We start from the raw sequence: 20,514 nt of genomic DNA, 5'->3' as shown, positions 1-20,514 counted from the left end.
CTGTGGATAAATATGTCTTTGAGTGATTATGTCTTTCTTTAGTTTGTGCTGATCGTGCAGGAAATGTTAAGCTATTGTAAAAGGTAAGACAATTGCCTTTTTGTTTTAAGGTGCAGTATTTGGTTTACAGTAAGTAAAACAAAAGCAACACACAGCTGATGGATGACTGCAGGTTTAGAGACGCAGATTAGTGTTGTTTAGCAGCTGTCTTTCATTGGGCTCTCTCTACAGCCCTTGTACTTTTCCCCTTCTGGTTATCACTTCCCGCTCAGTGGGTAGTGCTGTTTATGCAGTGGCTCTCAATTGTCGTCACACGTTGCTTTTTAAACTATGCAAAAAAAAAAAAAAAACAGCACTGGCCTAAATATGAGGATACAGCTTACGATTCCTCAAAAGGTCAACTGAAATTTGAATTCTCCCTTTTTTGGCTAGACGGCAGGGTTAAATTGCATCCTGGTTTCCTTCACTTGCTTCCCTCCCTCGCGTCTTAGTCCGTCCCACCGAGGAAGCGTGGGAGAGAAATAATCATTCAAATTGTATTTAAATCACCATTAAACATGGTCTCAGTGCACTTTACAATTAAAGGAACACAGAAATAACAGACAAACAATTGATCTCTATTAAAGCAGTAATAATAAACTATACAAAAGTGAAAAAGGTTTGTTTGTGAAGGACGCAGAGAGGATGGTGTGTTGTTGTTGGCTGTAGTATAATGTACGGTGGCCCTGAAGTGCAAACCACGGCAGCAAATTGCACAACGCAACAGCAAATTGCACAATGTGACAGCATTTCACTACAGGAAAGGGTAGGTACATATTGGTCACTGATCCTCGTCCTGATTGTCTGTAATTTACAAATGGGTCCGTGTACGTTTTGATAGTTGGTTTTTTCATTTGAACCAAGAATCAAACAGAAATAGCATGTTCAATTTTCATTTCAATTAAAAAACAAATGAATAAAAATGCAGAGCCGTTCTTCCATTTTTGGTTTCTGATTTCAGAAATACATATTCTGTGATGTATTGGAATTTATTATATTTTTTCCAGCTTCAAATTTTTCCCTATTTCAAATGATGTCCCCAAAAGAAAAATTTGTCAACATCTGTTTTATCTTCTCTGTTTGTTCATTTCACTTCAATTTTATTGCGATTTTAAACATATCACGATATTCTGCGATATATTGCAGTGTATTACCTTTTTTCCAACTGTTTGTTCATTTCATTTACATTTTATTGCTGCAAAATGGGATTGTCAAGCAGACAAACTGACCAACACGTAAATAATAATAGATCGATACTATGCTGTAATTCCCCCCCCACCCACCATGGATTGTAAATAGTTCCAGCTTCCTGTTCACTTGAACTTTGTTCCACCTGCACTAACAAAGGTGTAAGTCAGATGCTCTCCCATTCACTCTCTATCACTGCAGTGGAAGCAGGAAAGACAGAGCCTGAGGTTTGGTTCCTCAGTGGGACGCAATGCTGTCAGGGCATCAGGTGAGCGCCCCCCCCACCCCCACCCCACTCCACTCCTCACTTAATCAGTTCTGACACAATGCCAATTCCACAGTGGGTGGCGCATACAGCTGTATTTATAGATGTGGCAGTGGGGCAGTGATCCGCTCCCACACTCTGCTTTGTCTGCTCACCTTTCACTGTCATGCTGTATCAGGTAGCACGCAGCAGTGGTCACTTACAGATGTTATTGTTGCTTTTGATTTGAAGTGGTCTCACATTTAATAACGGTTGGTCAAGTGGATGGCATTTGATGGTGTTTCAGGGGTATTACAACTGAAAGCAGATGACCTGAAACTATAAGCCTCAACATACTGGTAAAACAGTGGAAAATAGGGGCAGCTGTTAACCCAGTCGCCACTAGATTTAAGCCCTAACTTCAATGAAAGTGCGGCTGGGTGTCCTGAGGGCGTAGGCAAACAATTTACTGAACTGAGCCAGATGTAACTGAAAAATCATGTCTGCAGCACGTATAGCTGGTGTATGATTTCTATTGTTGCCTCTGAAAAGCTGAACAGGTTAAATTCTCTTCGTGAGGTGTTGATAAATGGAGCTAAGATTAACGGTGTTAAATCGTCCTCTTCACTGTCTCAAAGAAACAACACAGGCATAATGAGCAGATTGTTGACAACACAAGCACTTCTTTATAGTGTATGAATATTGTAGGGCTGCAACTAACGATTATTGTCATTATTGATTAAGCTGTCCATTATTTTCTCGATTAATTGATTAGTTGATTGGTCTATCAAATGTCATAAAATGGTGAAAAATGTAGGTCCGTGTTTGCCAAGATGACGTCATTACATTTACTGTCATAGAGAAGTGAATAAACTAGAAGATATTCACATTCAAGAAACTGGAATCAGAGAATTTTGCCTATTGATTTAATAGTTGAAAACTAGTCTATATCCACAACATTCCGCTTCTGGGTTTGCTCTTGTTCTTCTGGAAATTCCGCTCGTTGTCCCTCTTTTTGGCCAGATGTCTCTTTCTTTGTGTCTGGTGGATTTGTGAGGACTATGGTTAACTGCTCCTCAGATCTCTGCAGGGTAAATCCAGACAGCTAGCTAGACTATCTGTCCAATCTGAGTTTTCTGTTGAACGACTAAAACTACTTTTGAAAGTACACACGTTCCACCAAAACAAGTTCCTTCCTGAGACTATTTAGCAGCGGCACCGTGGCTCCGTCCGGCGCTTAGCACCACACAAGATGATTGTGATTGGTTTAAAGAAATGCCAATAAACCAGAGCACATTTTTCTTCCTTCCCAGAATGCTGTGTGGATTAGCCTGACCCTCCTCCGCAGCGCTGTGGAGGAAGGTCTGGTAATGAGAGACTAGTTGACAACTAATGGATTCATCTTTGCGGCTCTAGAATATTGTACATGATTGTATGGACTATTCTTTTTCTGCAGGTAGTTGTCTTAGAATTCAACCCCCTCCATGTACACCTCTGCTGACCATTGTTATTAAAAAAAAAAAGGTCTGATGTTAAGATGTAATTTGAGTTGAATATCCAATAACTGAGGAATGTTCCTTTCATCTCTACCTAATCCTCCATTATGTGATGCTGGCAGTTTATGGTTGAGTGACTGAGGAGGCGCAAAGGTGCCAAGGAATCCAAGAGCTCAGGTCCAGCTGCTCTCCAGAGAGCGCTCCGGCGCGGCACAAAGATTTGCACGTCAAACATGTCGATCCCTCAGAGTTAATGAGGCCTTCTGTTTGGGCTTCCATTATCAGCCCGCTGCATCCTGAGCCGGGCCCAGCAAAAGTCATGCATCATAAAGTCCTACACGCTCCTTGATACATAGTGGACAGTAATCAGAGCTCTGCATTTCTCACCGTCTATGGAAATAAACTCAGTTGACCATTGCATGTTTCTCACACCAAACCTACTGTACATTTGCATTACCACCTTTAATTTACTGTTGAAATTAAACCAACCTTATTTATATTCTTGAAACCTTGAGTGATACTTACAATGTGTCAAATTCATGAAGAATTACTGTGCATACAAATGTAGCCGTCAATAATGCCAGAAGACCCGATCTGGCATTACTCTTTCATTCTGAATTATTTCACTCAATCTCCTATTGGCAAATCTGATTCCTTTATGTGACACAGTAAACCTCAGATAAATTAGTACAAAACCAGACCGGTCGCGAAACACCCACCCAGCTCCCAGATGTCACAATTAGGAACACCTCAAAGGTCAGCTCAGATCACGGCCCGTGTTACCATATTGAAAATCAAATCTAGTGTAAAGATCCAGCCAGCCACAGATCTAGGGATGTCCATCCCAAGTGTTGCTGATTTAAAAAAATAAAATAAAATTCTCAGATGCTTAGCCTAGCAGCACAAAAAAAGTCAAGTTCAGGCCTCCAGGGTGTCTGCAAAGGACACACACCTGTGACGGGATTGGGGAAGCTGTATTCTGCGGCTCTGTTGATGATTGGTAGAAAATGTCAGACACAACACGTTAGCCCCATACACACCCAGACACAGCAGGCAGATGTCAGAGACTGCATGATAAGAGGGAGGGCACACTCACAAGGAAAGGAAGGAAGTGGCATCTTCAGAGAGTTATGTCATCCTTGTGAAATCTCTTACACATTAGGCCTCAACACCGTTCACGCCTAATTTTTTGTTGTTTCTCCAAGTACGACTAAATACCTATCTCCTGACCTGTCACCCAAATATACAAGACTTAAAAAGTATCTTCCTTCTGTTATCATTATTTTCCAAAATACAAGGATTTGTCAGGGTCACCGGTTTTTTTCCCCATGCTTGTATTGCACAGAAGGATCTGCACAACCTTCTGGGCTGCACACCACTGGGGCCTGAGCCAGGGTCAGATATCTCAGACCATCCACTGCATTTTAATTACTGGGAATGTGTGTTGTTAGACCTTGAGAGGGCTTCATCCTGATTTATTGAAGTTAAGGTTTTGTGAATCTTTAACTTGAATGTGGATGTATTCTGTTAAACAATACATCCTTGCACTTTTTCTTTGCCTTTTAAGCAGCATTTGTATGGCATAGACCACAGGGGAAATTCATCAATGAGATGGAATAAATGCAAGAAGCTGTTGAAATGTTATTTGTTACCTCGGTCGGCTTAGCGAATCACAACTATGTTCCTGTGTTCCCGGTTCTTAGGGCAGTGCTCACATGGCCCACCCTGAGGATGAGCTGGAGCGCCTGACCAAGAAGATGCTGTTTGACATGGACAACCCACCATCTGAGGAATATTTCGGTAAGAAAGATTGCTCATCTCATACACACTGTGTTAGCATTAGCTGTGAAGCCACAGTAGGTGTAAACATTGAAATGAATGATCACTGAATTCCATTTAGCTGCTGTGGTTTAAGGATCCTGGTATTGTGTCACACTGTAATGACTTAAGCGTTGGGTATACTCAAGCGCAACACAGTAAGCGGGACGCCAGAGATTGCACGCACGCGCGCTACAAGCATGCACGGAGACGTTTATGCTCAGCGCATTGTTCGTTGCAGTATTCTCCGAAACACCAGAGGGCGTACAGACAAAATAATCTGTGAAAAAGCAAGAAGTAGTAGAGGAAGGCTTGTATCATGTGACAGTGTTGTTGTCATTACTTAGAATACCTCATGGGGGCAGCAGAAACTACACACTATAGCTTTAAATAAATTGATTGATACAGCCACTAAGAGCTTCGGCAATTGGTGATTAAAAAAAAAGTACATAAAATGAAATAAATTAAAACAAAATGGGTTTTTTTATTCCTGTCTGAGCCTACAAGTTTAGACACTAGCTTTTCAGCATTACGTTTGCGTTTGTTTAGCTAACTAGTCACAGATCAACAGCAGCAAATGCATGTTATATAATAGACCAAATCAATGATCTTTTTCATATTAGCAGAGCCTCAGCCTACAGTATTGTCCAAATCTCAATTTTATTTTTATTTATTTTAACAGTTCTTTAACCAGGAAGTCTCTTGAGATAAATGGCATCTTTAAAAAAAAAAAAACAAAAAACTTAAAAAAAAACCCCAAAAAAAAAAAAAAAAAAAAATTTTTAAAAAAAAAAATTTTTTTTTTTTTAAAAAAATAGTATTACAAATCCACTGTAGTCTAATATAAGTCTAATATAATAGTCCCTGCATAGCACTGACGTTACATATACCATAGTCTGGATCAACGGAAGTACATTTCCAGGATAATTGCCTGACATCCCTTCCGCTCTCTGGGTGTTGCCGTTCTCAAACTACGTTCGCTTCAGGAAACAACAACAAACTTGTAGCTAGCAAGCTACATGCTGAAAATGGCAAGTTTAAGGAAATTTTGGATCGTGCAACAAGACAGGCCTGCTTGGTTCTTTCGGGGAATGATTGTAAAGATTTACTAAGAATATGTTTACGGCATTTCCCCTCTAACTGGGACGTTTTGGGACTGATTGGAGTGGATAGTTATGGACGAAGTCAATACGGAGATACACTGGTAAGAGCTAATGAGGTTTAACCATGTATCAGCTAATTTAAATAGCTCACGTTACTGTATTGTGTCAACAGTTAACTTCAGTTAATATTGTATGTGGCTTTTTCTTTAGCGGGGTGCAAATGTTTGTTCGCTGCCCAAGACGCTTCTGACTGGTTTTAAAAAATGCAAACAACCTATCCCAGAATGTATGTGTGGTGTAGCCAGACCTTACACTAGCAGTTAGATAATATCTGGCATACACTAAAAAATGAAAGGGCTCTCTGTTACTCTAGATGTTACTAATTGATTTCTCCCTCCATCTCAGCCTCCTCCTGCTCTCACTTCTTATTGCCACATTGTAATAGGATCACTTTGCAGCAACTGGGCTCCGTGCGGCACTCAGCGCCGCCCAAGACAATTGTGATTGGTTTAAAGAAATGCCAATAAACCAGAGCACGTTTCTCTCCCATCCCAAAGTGTTGTGTTGACTAGCCAGACCATCCTCCGCGGCGCTGTGGAGGAAGGTCTGGCAATGCAAGACTATACTGGGGGTCTTCCCTGAGTCATACACTGATTTTTGGCTTCAGACCGGGTTCATAGTCTACCAAACAAAAGTATATGATCATTTCTGCTGTGTATTAGCGGTCATCTATCCTCTACTGTGCGTCTCTGAACCAACAACAGTCACTTCACAATGTGGCACATTCATAGGTGAGAGCAGCAAAGTGGCTAAAATGATCCCAGCAGTTGTGAAAACATTAGCACAGGTAGTATGATCTCATTAGGAGCTCTCACTGTGTCACCTTTCACTGTGACATTTTGTGTGACTGAAAGGAAGAACAAACAGAGTGGAGAAATGTGTCCAAAACTACTGCTTGTACTACAAAACCATGCCACATTTAGAAATAAAACAATGTGGGATAGTGGGTTAATAGAATAAAAACTGGCATAAGGTTTCCTAGATTAGCCCACCCAGTGACCCACAAAGTTAGTTTTGTATCACAAATGTTTTTAGAAAAATGCTGCAGGTGTGTATGATACAGACCAGGTTAACCTAGTATTCTTGGTACTTCTTATCTGTTGATTTCCAAGTGTAGACACAGCAGCATATCTCCCAGTCTGGGAAGCAGTCCTCAAGGTAGAGTGTCAAAACTAGATCAGTGTGATCAAAGGATAAGGCTCGGGGTATAATGAGAATGAGAGATAAAGGCTGTGGACAGATGAAACATTCTGATTTTGATAAAACTCTCTATCTTGTTTGATTGTCCAGCTGTATTTTTTTTTACAGTATTTCTCTCCAATTAGTTTTTTCTCTGTAGCACGTAATATTTAATTTTGTTCTCATTTGAATATATATATATAAATAACTGCCAGGATTAAATAAAATACCAATTTCAATACTATTTTGCAAAATAGGATTCAAAACAGAAGGATTCTGTGCATTTCTATTTCATTTCTATTTTTCCGCCCTCTGTACCCTCTGCTGCCAGCGAGTGCCATCCCCTCTGCTGCGCTCTTCTCTAGCCTTTAATCCCCTTTGCCCTGGAATTAATTCCCATGCCCATTAGATACCTAACTCAATACATTCAATAGGACTCTGAAGCAGGCTTTATAGCAGCACATAATCACACAGCACACTATGATAGCATGTGTAGGTGTATTATAGCTACAGGGACATGTATTTAACCAGTATTAAGGGTTGTTCGTCTTCACATTGGTGCACACTGACGTAAAGACGTTAATTGGTCCACATTAGACATAGGTCAAATGGATCTGCTGGCTTAAGCAAAGTGTAGTCATTTCACAGAGGAATGGCCCTCAAAGCCTTGTTGGCCTCATTTTTGGGTGAATGTGTATGCGACGCAGCCCTGGCTTGAACTCTTTGAATACTGCCATACCATGCATGCAGATGCCACTATTTGCCATCTTTAAGGCTGACGGCTTGCGAAACAAGGACATGGGAGTTGAGAAATGGGTCATATGTGAGCTGAGGTAGCCAGAACAAGTTAGGGATAGCGTGTGCATCCCCAGCTGACAACGGCTGGCTGTTACCGGAGTGGAGGGGAGGGAGGGAGGGAGGGAAGGAGGCAGTTAGGGAGCGTGCATGGATGGAGGGAGAGAGGAGGGTCATCTTGTGGTTAAACAAGGCAACAGCTGAATTGACTGAGAGAAGGAGGATGAGGGCAGGAGCCTAAGACCGAGGTGACTGCAGGGACTCATTAGGAGAGAGTTCAAGCACAGGCACACGCTGCTCTGCAAATCCACAGAGCCCCCGTCCTCCTCCGCTGAGTAATGTACACACAGTGTAGCCACCACAGTAACGTTAAAAAGGACTTTTTAGTCCGCCATGTTCTTTACTGTATATCCAGGGCTAGGGGATAATCAGTCCCAGAGCATGAGCCTTTTTGTAATTACAAAGAATCTAATGACACACAAGCCTATTCTTTCTTTTTTTGGGGGTGGGGTACAGGGGGAAGAGGGCTAGCAGTTGTTGAAACCCTAAGGCTAGTAATTAACAAGATTAATCAAAGTGGGGCTGCGATCTGTAGCGCGCTACCGGACTGGATCATTGTCTTCCTATAACAAAGTTTTATTGGTGTCACTAATGTCTTTGATGAGCTTCTAATCTAAAAGCGCTGTAGTGGGTTTTCATTGGTCCAGAGGGGGTTAATTGAATTGAATTAACATTACACTTTGGCTCTGTGATGTCACATGGAAACTTTTCAGTAGACTCTGTGGAGCTCCATCTGTAGTTACACAACATTATCATGCTTCTTTTTTTTATAGCAACTTCAAACCAGCAAATTAAACCAGTCACAGCATTTGCAACAAGACTTTTTCTCAGCAAAACAGGCCAACAAAAAGCAGCCGTTCTCAAACTGTAAAAAACCTGAAAATGATGCACTATAAAAGAACGGCTTTTCTTGCGAGAAACCCAGTTAGCAAGCCAGAAATTCCTCCTATGATTGAAGCTTCTTTGAAAAGCAACTGATTAGTCCTGATTTAGAGTTCCAGATTAGATTTGAGTAATCTGAAAGAGCCTTTTCTCCAAATGTCATCATCCGTCATATTTAATCCACTTAGGTTGTGCGTAGGTGTACTGTGTTTGTGGAAATCTAATAAGACACAGCTACTCAGCTCGCAGTACAGATGCCTCGGCATTTGTGCATCAGAGGAACTTACAATATTTTGTCATCACTACATTTCTGTCAACCAAAAACCAGGACATAAAGCTAAATAATTGAAAGGAATTTGATGCTTTGCATTATTTACAATTAATGATGATGATACTTATGCAGTGTAGTTCATTCTGCTGTAGAGAATCTGTTTTTATTTCTCCTTTTAATACCAAAATGAGAATTGAGAAGTCCTCCATGCGATCCCAGACTTTAAGTATTCCACCGTATAGAATTAAGAAAGATCTGAAATTTTAATATCCAATCAATATTTATGCCTTTTTTTTCAGTGAGATTTTTTCGCAGTGGCATAAATGTTTTTGTAATGTTATTATCAGATGGTAAAGTGATAGTCACTGGAAATAAGCAGGGAGATTCATTTGGGCATAGTGTACTCGGCACAGGACTCTGAGCTGTCGGGAAAGCCTTTTCCTCCTGGTTTGAGCTAGCCTTTGTTTTATGATAAGAGCCGAGAAGAAAAGGCAGGCTTTGCCATTTTCCCTCATAATGTCAGCTGGAGGAGCCCTCATAATTTATAAGACACCTCACATGAAATGTTCATAAAGGATTTTGGAAGAGATACAAATGGCGGTGTTGCTCCAGTAACAGTACAGGCCAGAGGAGTCAGAACAGATCAGCTAAGGTAAGTGGGTCAGAAAGAAGTTTAGGTTCACACAGTGCGCTCTTGTGGAGCTGCCTCTTGTTTCTTTATAACACAACTGAGTATCATAACTTAATGTATTAATAGGCTTCCAGTTTAGACAGCTTTGTGCATGTTCTAAGATACTCTGGTGGAATTCATTTACATATTACTGAGGTCGCCCTCAGCAACCTCTTAGGAGTTTGCTTTTAGATGTGCCTCTACATGTCATAACAAGTGGAATGTGTGTCAAGTAAAAGCTTTCTGCTTCCCCTCACCTTCCCCCCCACCCCATAACCCCGCTTCCCCACCACGCTCCACCTCCACAGTCTCCAAATGCCTTTGGCCAACCATCTCCCCCAAAACAGCTAACTGTTATTTAGTGCATGAAGGTGCATCTTTAAGGTTCATTTTTAATGTTCGTTTGGTGTGTATATGGGGGAAAAGCAAAATCTCTTGGAAACATGCAGGTACAATATGAAAATACTTTTAGATTTATAGACATTTTCTTACAAGAAGATGCCGCTCAATGTACTTAAAATTGTGAAAAAAGGTTTTCATTAAATCAAACCGTGTTTTTTACTGTATGGTTGGTATGTTTTAATAGCAGTCGCTGTTCAATATATTTACATCCTTTAATTACCTCTTTATAAACAGTAGTAGTTTTCATTGTTAGTGGCAGGGTCCACCATTCACACCCTAACACAAAAGATTTATAAGAAATGATGCATGCATGTTAATCTGTTTTAGTCTTGCATTGCCAGACCTTCCTCCACAGTGCTGTGAACTAAGGTCTGGCTACACCACACATACATTCAGTGATAGGAGAATGGTGGCGCTAAGCTCCCAACGCAACAACGATGGCTCTGTTAAATAGTCTCGGGAAATAACTTGTTTTGGTGGAACATTTGCACCCCACTAAAGAAAAGTATTAAATTAAGTTAACTGATGTGGCCAGTTAGCTCAATTGGTCGAGCAGGCACACATATATATATAGGTTTATTATTGACGCAGCAGGTCAAGGGTTCGAGTCCAATCTGTGACGGTTTCCTGCATATCTTCCCCCTCCCTCTCCTTTTTCATATCTGAGCTGTCCTATCATTAAAGGCAAAAATGCACATAAAAAATCTTTTAAAAAATTAAGTTAACTGGTCGGGCAAATCACAACCGTTTATCTCATACATGTACAGTATGTGGCGGGTTTCAAACGATGACTGATGACTTGCGGAGCCTATTGGTTATTGAAAATACGTGACTGGTTTAGATTTGTAGTGATTAGTTGTAGTTTTATTTGTGATGGTACTTGCTGGTCAGATTTTATTAGTGATTGATTATGTGTTAGTTTTTTTTAATAGATGTCTGTATTCATTTATCTGGATTTTATTGCACTAGCACTTTATGATGGAAAAAAACTGGCACCTTAATTATGGAATGTAGGGCTTTTAACTATTTTAAATTATGTGAATTTATGGTTTTATTCCATGTGATTATTATTCAGTGCCCCCACTTCATGTGGATCTCCTTCTTTTGTTGTCTTTTGTTGTACTGTGTGCCTAATTGTCTTGCATGTATGCCTTGCTGCACCACAAATTGCCCCTTGGGGACATTATCAATAAAGCTGATGATGCCATTTTTTGGCTTGTGCTACAGCAACATAAACCTAGCTTAGTAAAGCGGAGCGCCGTTGAGGCATTTACGAAAACAACCAGAAGATGAATGCAGCTACTATGGTACCTTCTGTTGAAGTGCGTTTTAAAATTGTTCGTTCTCAGACATATTGATGCTCCACCGTCCCAGCTGATCTCAGCACGCTGTCCGTCGTTCAGTAGCCTCGCTTTGCCAGACCTTCTGCGGAGGAGGGTCTGGCTAGTCCACACAGCATTCCAGGATGAGAGAGAAACATGCTCTGGTTTATTGGCATTTCTTTAACCCTCATGCCCTCTTCGGTCATTTTTGTACATTTTTCTCAAGTTTTTTTTTTTCATTTCGTGATCATTTTTGCTGTGTTACTTCTTATGGCATGAAATTTTGTAGGAATCCTTCTTTTCAGTCAAATTTTTTAAATCCAGTGTTTTTTACTCTTACATGTCTTTTATACTTAAATGATTCATTTTGTACCCTCTGGACACCTTCGAGGCAAAAATGTCCACGCACACAAAAACTGTTATTAAATCATCATATATCAATATTTTTTTCTGCTTTTTTTTCATGAATCACTTAAACAACTTCTTACCTAATCAAAACCACCAAACATTCAATCATTTTCAGGATTTTAACCCTTTAAATGCCAGTTTATGTATTTGAAGTATGTCATTTTTTATAAAAAAAAACACAAAAAATGATTTTTTCCCCATATAATGAATAATATGTAGATGGGGCTTTGGTGGTGATTAGAGGCTTGGATATGTCAAAGATAAGCAACAAAACTGATTTGATTGCATTAGTATTTTTTATGTAGTTCCAGATACTCCCTCTGGACACCTTCGAGGCAAAAATGGCCCCATTAACTTCCATTATAACCACATGTTTTGTTGTCTGGGTTTTTCCCTTAAAAAAAAAAAAATTATTTCCCCTTTTTATTAAAAAAAAAAAAAAAAAATTTACAGTATTTCACCAGATTCAACCATTTTGCCCTTGTAGGCCGGATGCATGAAATTATAGTTATATTATGGAACTCTGTGTGTGTGTGTGTGTGTGTGTGTGTGTGTGTGTGTGTGTGTGTGTGTGTGTGTGTGGTGTGTGTGTGTGTGGGTGTGTGGGTGTGTGTGTATATGTGTGTGTGTGTGTGTGTGTATATATGTATGTGTGTGTGTATGTGTGTGTGTGTGTGTGTGTGTGTGTGTGTATATATGTATATTTGTGTGTGTCTGTGGGTGTGTGGGTGGGTGGGTGTGTGTGTGTGGGTTGGGTGTGTGTGTGTGCGTGTATGTATGTGTGTGTGTGTGTGTGTGTGTGTGTGTGTGTGTGTGTGTGTGTGTGTGTGTGTGCGTGCATGCGTGTCTGTGTGTGAGAGAGAGTTTGTGTAAATCTGGGTGAAAAAAGGGCTTCTTTTGAAGGATGCATTTCATGTGTCTTTGAAGACGTGCTTGAATAAAAACATTGTCTCCTGCATTTGTTGTAAACAAAACCAACTATTAGTGTGTTGATGCACCTGGCTCTAGAGAAGGAGAAAGACCTGGAGCAAAGAGAAGGAGCCTTTATCTTCCAGCCAACTGCAGGACTCATCTGAAGATGACACAAGTTTCTGGAGTCTGACAAAATGGTCACTGGTGTCCTCCAACTCTGTGAGTGCCTCTAACCCTTCCTCTGAAAGTGGAGAGGACACTGAAGATCCTGTCCATCCTAACATTGAATGGACAGGGAAGAATTGGCAAGTCTGGTCTCCATCTAATACTGAGACGCTGCGCAACATTCAAGCACCGACCGGCATGATGTCAGAGCCCACGACATATGCCATATCAAGAATCCATGATGTGGCATCCTCTTTCGACCTTTTCTTCACTCCTGACTTGATCCAGCTGATTCAGGAAATGACAAACCTACACGGGAGGTGTTCAATCTCAGGATGGAGTGATGTGGATGCTCAAGAGATTTTAACATACATGGGACTTCACACTTGGCTGGTGTGTACCGGTCCAAAGGGGAATCCACCCGGAGCCTGTGGGATGTCCATAGTGGGAGACCAGTCTTCAGGGCCACCATGTCCCACAAACCATTTGAAATGATAAGCGCCAGTTTACAGCACATGCAGGAGACAATGTTTTTATTCAAGCACGTCTTCAAAGACACATGAAATGCATCCTTCAAAAGATGCCTTTTTTCAGCCCTAAAGTGATCATTGCTTGCTTACAGGTTCACGCAAACTCACACACACACACACACAGAGCTCCATAATATAACTATAATTTCATGCATCGGCCTACAAGGGCAAAATGGTTGAATCTGGTGAAATACTGTAAAAATGTCAAATATGACTAGTTTTCTTCCAAATGAAATGCTGACATTACAGAATGCATGGTTTTATACTGTAAAGGCAGTGAGATCAAAACATGTGGTTATAATGGAAGTCAATGGGCCCATTTTTGCCTCGAAGGTGTCCAAAGGGAGTATCTGGAACTACATAAAAAATACTAATGCAATCAAATCAGTTTTGTTGCTTATCTTTGACATATCCAAGCCTCTAATCCCCACCAAAGCCCCATTCCCCTATGATTTATTTTATGGAAAATAATTAATGTTTTGTTGGGTTTTTCATAAATAATTGTTACTTCAAAGATTTAAAACTGGCATTTAAAGGGTTAAAATCCAGAAAATGATTAAATGTTTGGTAGTTTTGAGCAATTTAGAAGTTGTTTAAGTGATTTATGAAAAAAAAGCAGAAAAAAACATTGATATATGATGATTTAATATCAGTTTTTTGGACATGTACATTTTTGCCTCGAAGGTGTCCAAAGGGAGTATCTGGCACTATGTAAAAAGTACTAATGCAATCAAATTAATTTTGTTGCTTATCTTTGACATATCCAAGCCTCTAATCACCACCAAAGCCCCATCTACATATTATTCATTATATGGAAAAGAAAAACAATTTATGATAGAGCAATTTAGAAGTTGTTTAAGTGATTTATGAAAAAAAAGCAGTAAAAAATATTGATATATGATGATTTAATAACAGTTTTTGTGTGCGTGGACATTTTTGCCACGAAGATGTCGAGAGTAAGTTTTTTTAAGGAGGGCATGAGGGCTAGCTAGCTGTCTGGATTTACCCTGCAGAGATCTGAGGAGCAGTTAACCATAGTCCTCACAAACCACCGGAGGTTAGAACGCCAACACAAAGGAAGTGGAAGGTAACGGGACATCCGGCCAAAAAGGGCGTGATCCTGCGGAATTTCTGGCAGCTCCGGAGCAATCCTGGAAATGAAACATCGTGGATGTAGACTAGTCCTTCACTAGTCACATATTCAGTTGCTCTGATTGGTTGTATAGTTGGTCTAGCTAAGTATGTCCGGAGGCATTTGCCGTTGATAACACCCCATGGAGGTTCCAGACTAACTCATATTTGCCATTTGGTCCGGCGATGTCAGGCTTATTAAACCCTGCTTAGAGAATAGAATAGTTACTTTTTTCCTTTATGATCACAGTATATATATCAGTGGCAAAGTGTTGCGGCCTTGTCGTACTGCGCTGTACTTTGTGTGAATACTGTATGTATGTTGCAGCAATCACTATGAGACAGAAGAGCATAATGCTGCTAGAACGAGGTCAGCGACCACCCAGGGGGCGGTGGGGGGGCATCATATGTGGCAGTCTGGTGACATGGCAACTAGTCTAAATCCCATGCATCACTATACCACCTACAGTGGATTATAATGTATGACTGCAAAAGACAAGATTATACAACACAATAGCCACGGATGATCCACCAGAGCTGCCTTTAGAAGAGAGATGCTGTTTGTATGTCAGTGTGAGGCTGCTGATTTGACTTCCAAGACCCTTTATTCGCATGTAAATAATGTTGCTTTGATTGTAAATCTACCAATATGTCAGATTGAAGAAATGATACAATAACCTCCAGCTTTTCTGTTTAAACTGCCTTTAATTCTTTTTCTCTTTTCTTCTTTATTCTTTGATGAATTAGATTTTAGCAGTTTTTCTGCTATGTCATCATCTTGCTTGTTATTGGTCCCATGGTGTTTTCAACACTTCATTATATTGGTTTCTTCTTTTTTTGAGCAGTGGGGGCAGTTTCATAAAATAGAAAGTTGTTTTCATTTCAGCATAGTTTATGGGTCCTCTTTGCCATTTCTGTTCTCTCATTATCTTGTCCCAGCACTGCAGCTGACCTCGCAATGCTGCTTTCTAGTTTCTCAGCTGATGCAGTGTGCCAGCATGGGGCTTCTCTTCCCAGCGACAGAGGCCCGCTTTTTGGCAGCAGTTCACGCGAGGTGACCACCACCCCCCCCTTCCCCCCTGCTCTCCCTCCCTCCCCTCCCCTTTCTCCCGCCAGGCTCGCGCTTGCTATCCTGCCTCGTTGAGACAGCTCCACTGAGGCTTGCAAGATCAGCTGCCGTGCGAGCCCAGCTGAGGCTTCGGGGCACTCACGTTGCTAGATTTCATTTGTGAGTGAGCGTTTGACCTCAGGAATGAGTAGACATCGGCATGCCCATGCACGCAAACGCAGACATAGTTACAAGCACACGGGTGCGCACGGATAAACAGCATATAAACAGCATATAAACACACAGACACAGGCTTTGAACTCGCAGCTTGCCCACATATTGTGCTGCGCACACACTCACCTGTTCCCTGCCTTTCCTCCTCCTCCTCTCTCTCTCTCTCTCTCTCTCTCTCTCTCTCTCTCTCTCTCTCTCTCTCTCTCTCTTTCCCTCTTTCACCCCATTCGCCAGCCCCGCTCGCTCCCTGGCACCCCTCCATGTCGCTCCTGCCAACCTGCTTCCAAAACATGTAACCTACACTCAGTCCCCCTTGCTCTGCCGCCGCGGGCCCTGACAGGCCGAGCAGTAATGCTTAGTGGCACAGGCTCGCCTATCCTCCATCCTCCACCATCGCCGCAGCAGTTCTGCAGATTGCTATTTGCTGACATTGGGAATGAGATTAAAGGCAGGGGTTAGGAAAGAGGCATTCAGAGATTGAAATGCAGCGATGACAGCTATTTCTCTTGTCATACTAAGGCAACTGAAGGCCACAGCATTGTCAGGCTACACGGAGGGCAATCTAAAGCAACAAAGTAGATTAACCTAGAGGGGAAAGAGATGAAACAGTGCACAAATCGTGGCCTCTGGCAGTTCACTAGCTGGCACTTCCACTCCTAATGTGTTCGACAGACTTATTTTCTGCTGTTAACCATTCGCTGACCTATTGTTTATCTCTTTAATTAAGTGTGAGGAAGTTATCACAACTTTGTACCTTTGTTTGGCCCACCTTTTTAAAAGTGTCACAATAAATGGATGCTGCATCAGTGGAAACACTTATTCAAAATTGAAGCCCAATAAAAATGTGAAGTAGAGCAAGATAATTAGATGTAGTCACATATCTGTGTGTTAATTAGGGCTTAAAATATTTGATCGTGATAAATCACATGATTGCCCATAGTGAAGCATTTTTTATCTGTTCTAAATTTACTTTAAAGTGGATATTTTTTATTTTGGCTACTGACGTACAACCACATCACGCAATCTAAAGTTATTTTATGAATGAAATAGACATATTACATACCTGAGGGTTAATTCGGGGACGTTTTTGAATCTTTTACAATCCCGTAATTGTCTTTTTTTTCTGTGATGGTCCTGCCCCAGTATCAGCCAGAACTACAACAGATAACTTCTAAAGTAAAATTAAAATACAATTAGGCCTTTTATAAAGAAATCTCCTGCTACCTTTTATCTGGCTGGATACAATAACACAGGCTTTTCCGGTGTTACAATGAAATCTGTGACCCGTCACAATGTGTGACTGTAGAGCTGTTCTACCTGCCGCAGATCAGTTTGTGACTTTACGGGAAAAAGGCAGAGGCCTTACTAAAAACGATATAAAACTAGCGTTCTTTTCACTGTTAGTCTCGTTTGCTGTTACAGGTCATTTAAGACCATTGTATGAAAAATGACAGAGCTTCAGAAACATTAAAAAGTTACATATAGTCACGAAACAATAAACAATAAATCCTGTTACTCAGAATGGGAAGTCTCTCTTTAGATTAAGTGTGTGGCTCCTAAAAGAGGCTTTTATTTGTGATTCAGGATCAGGTTAACCTCCAAAGTTTTACAGTGTGCGGCCCTGCCTCTTCAGAGCGTACACCATATCCATGTCAACATAAAGATTGTGTCATTCATGTGCATATTAAGTAGCCATGTTGGTTTGTTTTGGTCTTATAACACATCCTTAAATGCTCCAGCAGAGGATGGTTAGTTTAGCCAGCAGTTAAGTTTACAAGAATTTGTCCAAATTTCAAAATTTGAGGCAAACAGTTAGTCTACAAACTGACAGCTTTTGTTTTAGCTTGTTTGTCAAAATTCACTATTTAGAGTTGAGTAGAGCTGTGGAGAGTAGAGTGGACTGCCCAGACAGATCAGATTGAAACATATCTCTTCGTACATGTGTATGCCTGTAGACAGGTGAGTGGATATTGATAATACGCATTAAATTTTTATTAATTTTATTTTATTGTAGCCTTCTTACAGTAACGAGCGGTAGCGCTATCTTTCCCAGTCAGTGCATGTGCTGCATGTTGTAACACACCTCTGCTGTGTGTGTGTGTGTGTGTGTGTGTGTGTGTGTGTGTGTGTGTGTGTGTGTGTGTGTGTGTGTGTGTGTGTGTGTGTGTGTGTGTGTGTGTGTGTGTGTGTGTGTGTGTGTGTGTGTGTGTGTGTGTGTGTGTGTGTGTGTGTGTGCTGTTCAGAATCCCGTCTATCTTTCAAAATGTAACGCTTGTATCCAAACGAATTGTGCCATCCAATTATAACGACCTCATCCACATTGTCGAAATCATTTAGATATTGAGCCGTTACGTTGAACATCTTTTAGATAACAGGAGCCTATATTATCTACTGTAGCCATCCTAACAACACACTACCTGAAAGGCCTTTTTCTAGTCTCCCGTTTCACTCTCCACAACGCTGTCTTCGGGCAAAAAGTCACATCGTGAGATCGATAACAGTTAGCTAGCTAGCCTGTTTATGTTTCTTGTAATGTTAGCCATAATTATGTATTTCTTACCTTGATTTTGGTGTCTGCGTTTGAAAGCCATCTCCCGCAGTGACGTTTTTGGTGGAGCTGGTCATTTAATAGTCAACTCAGAAGAAAGTGAACGTTTTGACAATAAACTCCATCAACAATAAAAATAAAATGTTCCTCTTATCTGTGAAATTAAGCATTTCCACCCCTCACAGAATCAATAAGAATCGGAATTGAAAGAAAGAATCGGAATTGGAATCGGAACTGTTAAAATCCAAACGATGCCCAACCCTGTTGTAAGGTGACTACATCCCAGATCATGTTTTCCAGGAACACCTTCAGCACACCGCGGGTCTCCCCGTAGATCGCAGCGAGCCAGATGGCGGATGGCAGGTTTGGTGATCCCCTGGATGTTATCATGGAACACTTGTTACACACGGTTTCTGTTAACATTACTGCTGAGTCACTTCCTGACCTCCCTAACTATGGTGTGGCCCGAGGCCCAAATCACAGAACACGCGTGCATTAATCACGTGTCAAAACATTTGTGGCGTTAAAAGGAATTTGCGATAACTTGTCATTATCGCGTTAATTTTGACAGCCCTAGTGTTAATGCAATCCTTTTAGCATTGTTGTGTTGTTGCTATTAAAACACAACACATGCAGTACTTTTGCATGTGTTTTGTGTTTTTACCACCATATCTATCGGATATTTAAATCCAAGCACAAAACTTTAGTTGCGGTCCCAAAATGGATTTGGTGGTTCTTTTATTAGTTTTGGATGCGAGCTACAGTTGCTGGCTTTGCCTTTGGGGTTGGCAAGGGTTGCACCAGCAGAATTGTATTCTTTAGTAACATAGTGTGAAAAGTTTTGGTCTCCCACAAAAAAAGTTCCTTGCGATCCTTCTTTACATGCACGATCTTTGATTTGTGACGATGTAAGATCAAATTGAGCTGCAAGTGTGCTCCCTCTCTGCCTTTCATGCTGCTTCAATATCACGGCATGAAAACACAAAGAAGCAAAGACTGAGGGAAATCTGAAGCGTTCTGCCACTCAACATCCCCCATTCCCAAACAACAGCGTCTCACTGCCACTACAAATACATTAGAAATCAATTATTTATGGAACAGAGTCAGGGCCTCTTTAATCTTTTCCTTTTATCCAATTAAATTGTCTAACCATTCTAAGCCTCTATAGCTCACAGGGAATGTGCTTCTTTAAAAAAGAGAAAAGAAGAAAAGATTTTCTCTTCAGTCCTTCTTTTGACTTTCGATGTAACAGAGAAGAGACACTTCTGAGGGTTGAGGAATAAAAGGAAAGAAAGCGAGTAAAGTGTAAATGAACTCCCCCCCTCCCGCCCCGTCACCATTGCATTGGTTCAACAGGAACTATTTGAAGTTTTGATATTAAGACTCTGGTTCCATTCCCCGTGCAAAGGGACGCTGGGGAGCGGTGAGGCCTTTCATGATTCCTTTATGCCCAGCTGAAATAGTTCGAAAGTATTTGCGATCATCTCCACAGGGGTAAATACGATGTTGCTTCAATTGCTGTCCTGTATTATGCAAGACGTCAATTGAAGTAGCTTCTCAAAATTGAAAATGCTTGCTTCCGACGCAGATGTGTGAAATTATTGATGTGAAGCATTGTAAAACACTCTGCACTTCTGCCTATTATCATACAGTAAGACTGTTTGAGGAAAAAAAGTTCCAGACACACTGAGAAGCTTTACATTTTTATGCTTTGTGGAATTATTTTCTCACCTCACAATGAAAGATATAGTTATAGAAGAAGGTTTGATGCTTTATAATTTAGTCTTCAAACACTATGTTGGTTCAAATATTGACTTAATTCACAACTCAATTAATTGACAACAATTTGGATAATCGATTAACCATGTATGTCCTTCATAAAGCAGAAATGCCAAAGATTCAGCAGTTTTCACCTTCATAAATGAGAGATCAGCATGAATTGAATATATTTGTGTTTTGGACTGGCGGTCAGTCAGAACAAGCATTTGGAAGATGTTACCTTGGGCTAA

General features: G+C 40.8%; 1 protein-coding gene across 4 annotated transcripts in view; it reads left to right on the top strand.

The window, feature by feature from the left end:
• LOC120565727 (LIM domain containing preferred translocation partner in lipoma) overlaps positions 1-20,514 on the top strand; it is a 179,364-nt gene that overhangs the window by 121,771 nt on the left and 37,079 nt on the right. For all 4 annotated transcript variants that reach the window (XM_039811710.1, XM_039811707.1, XM_039811708.1 and 1 more), the window contains one exon: positions 4,671-4,767. In XM_039811710.1, coding sequence (XP_039667644.1) covers positions 4,671-4,767 — 97 coding nt within the window. The remainder of the gene's footprint in view (positions 1-4,670; positions 4,768-20,514) is intronic.

This window comes from Perca fluviatilis, chromosome 9 (assembly GCF_010015445.1).
Source record: "Perca fluviatilis chromosome 9, GENO_Pfluv_1.0, whole genome shotgun sequence".
In the NCBI taxonomy this organism is placed as follows: Eukaryota; Metazoa; Chordata; class Actinopteri; order Perciformes; family Percidae; genus Perca; species Perca fluviatilis.
This window is presented reverse-complemented; position numbering and strand designations above follow the sequence as displayed.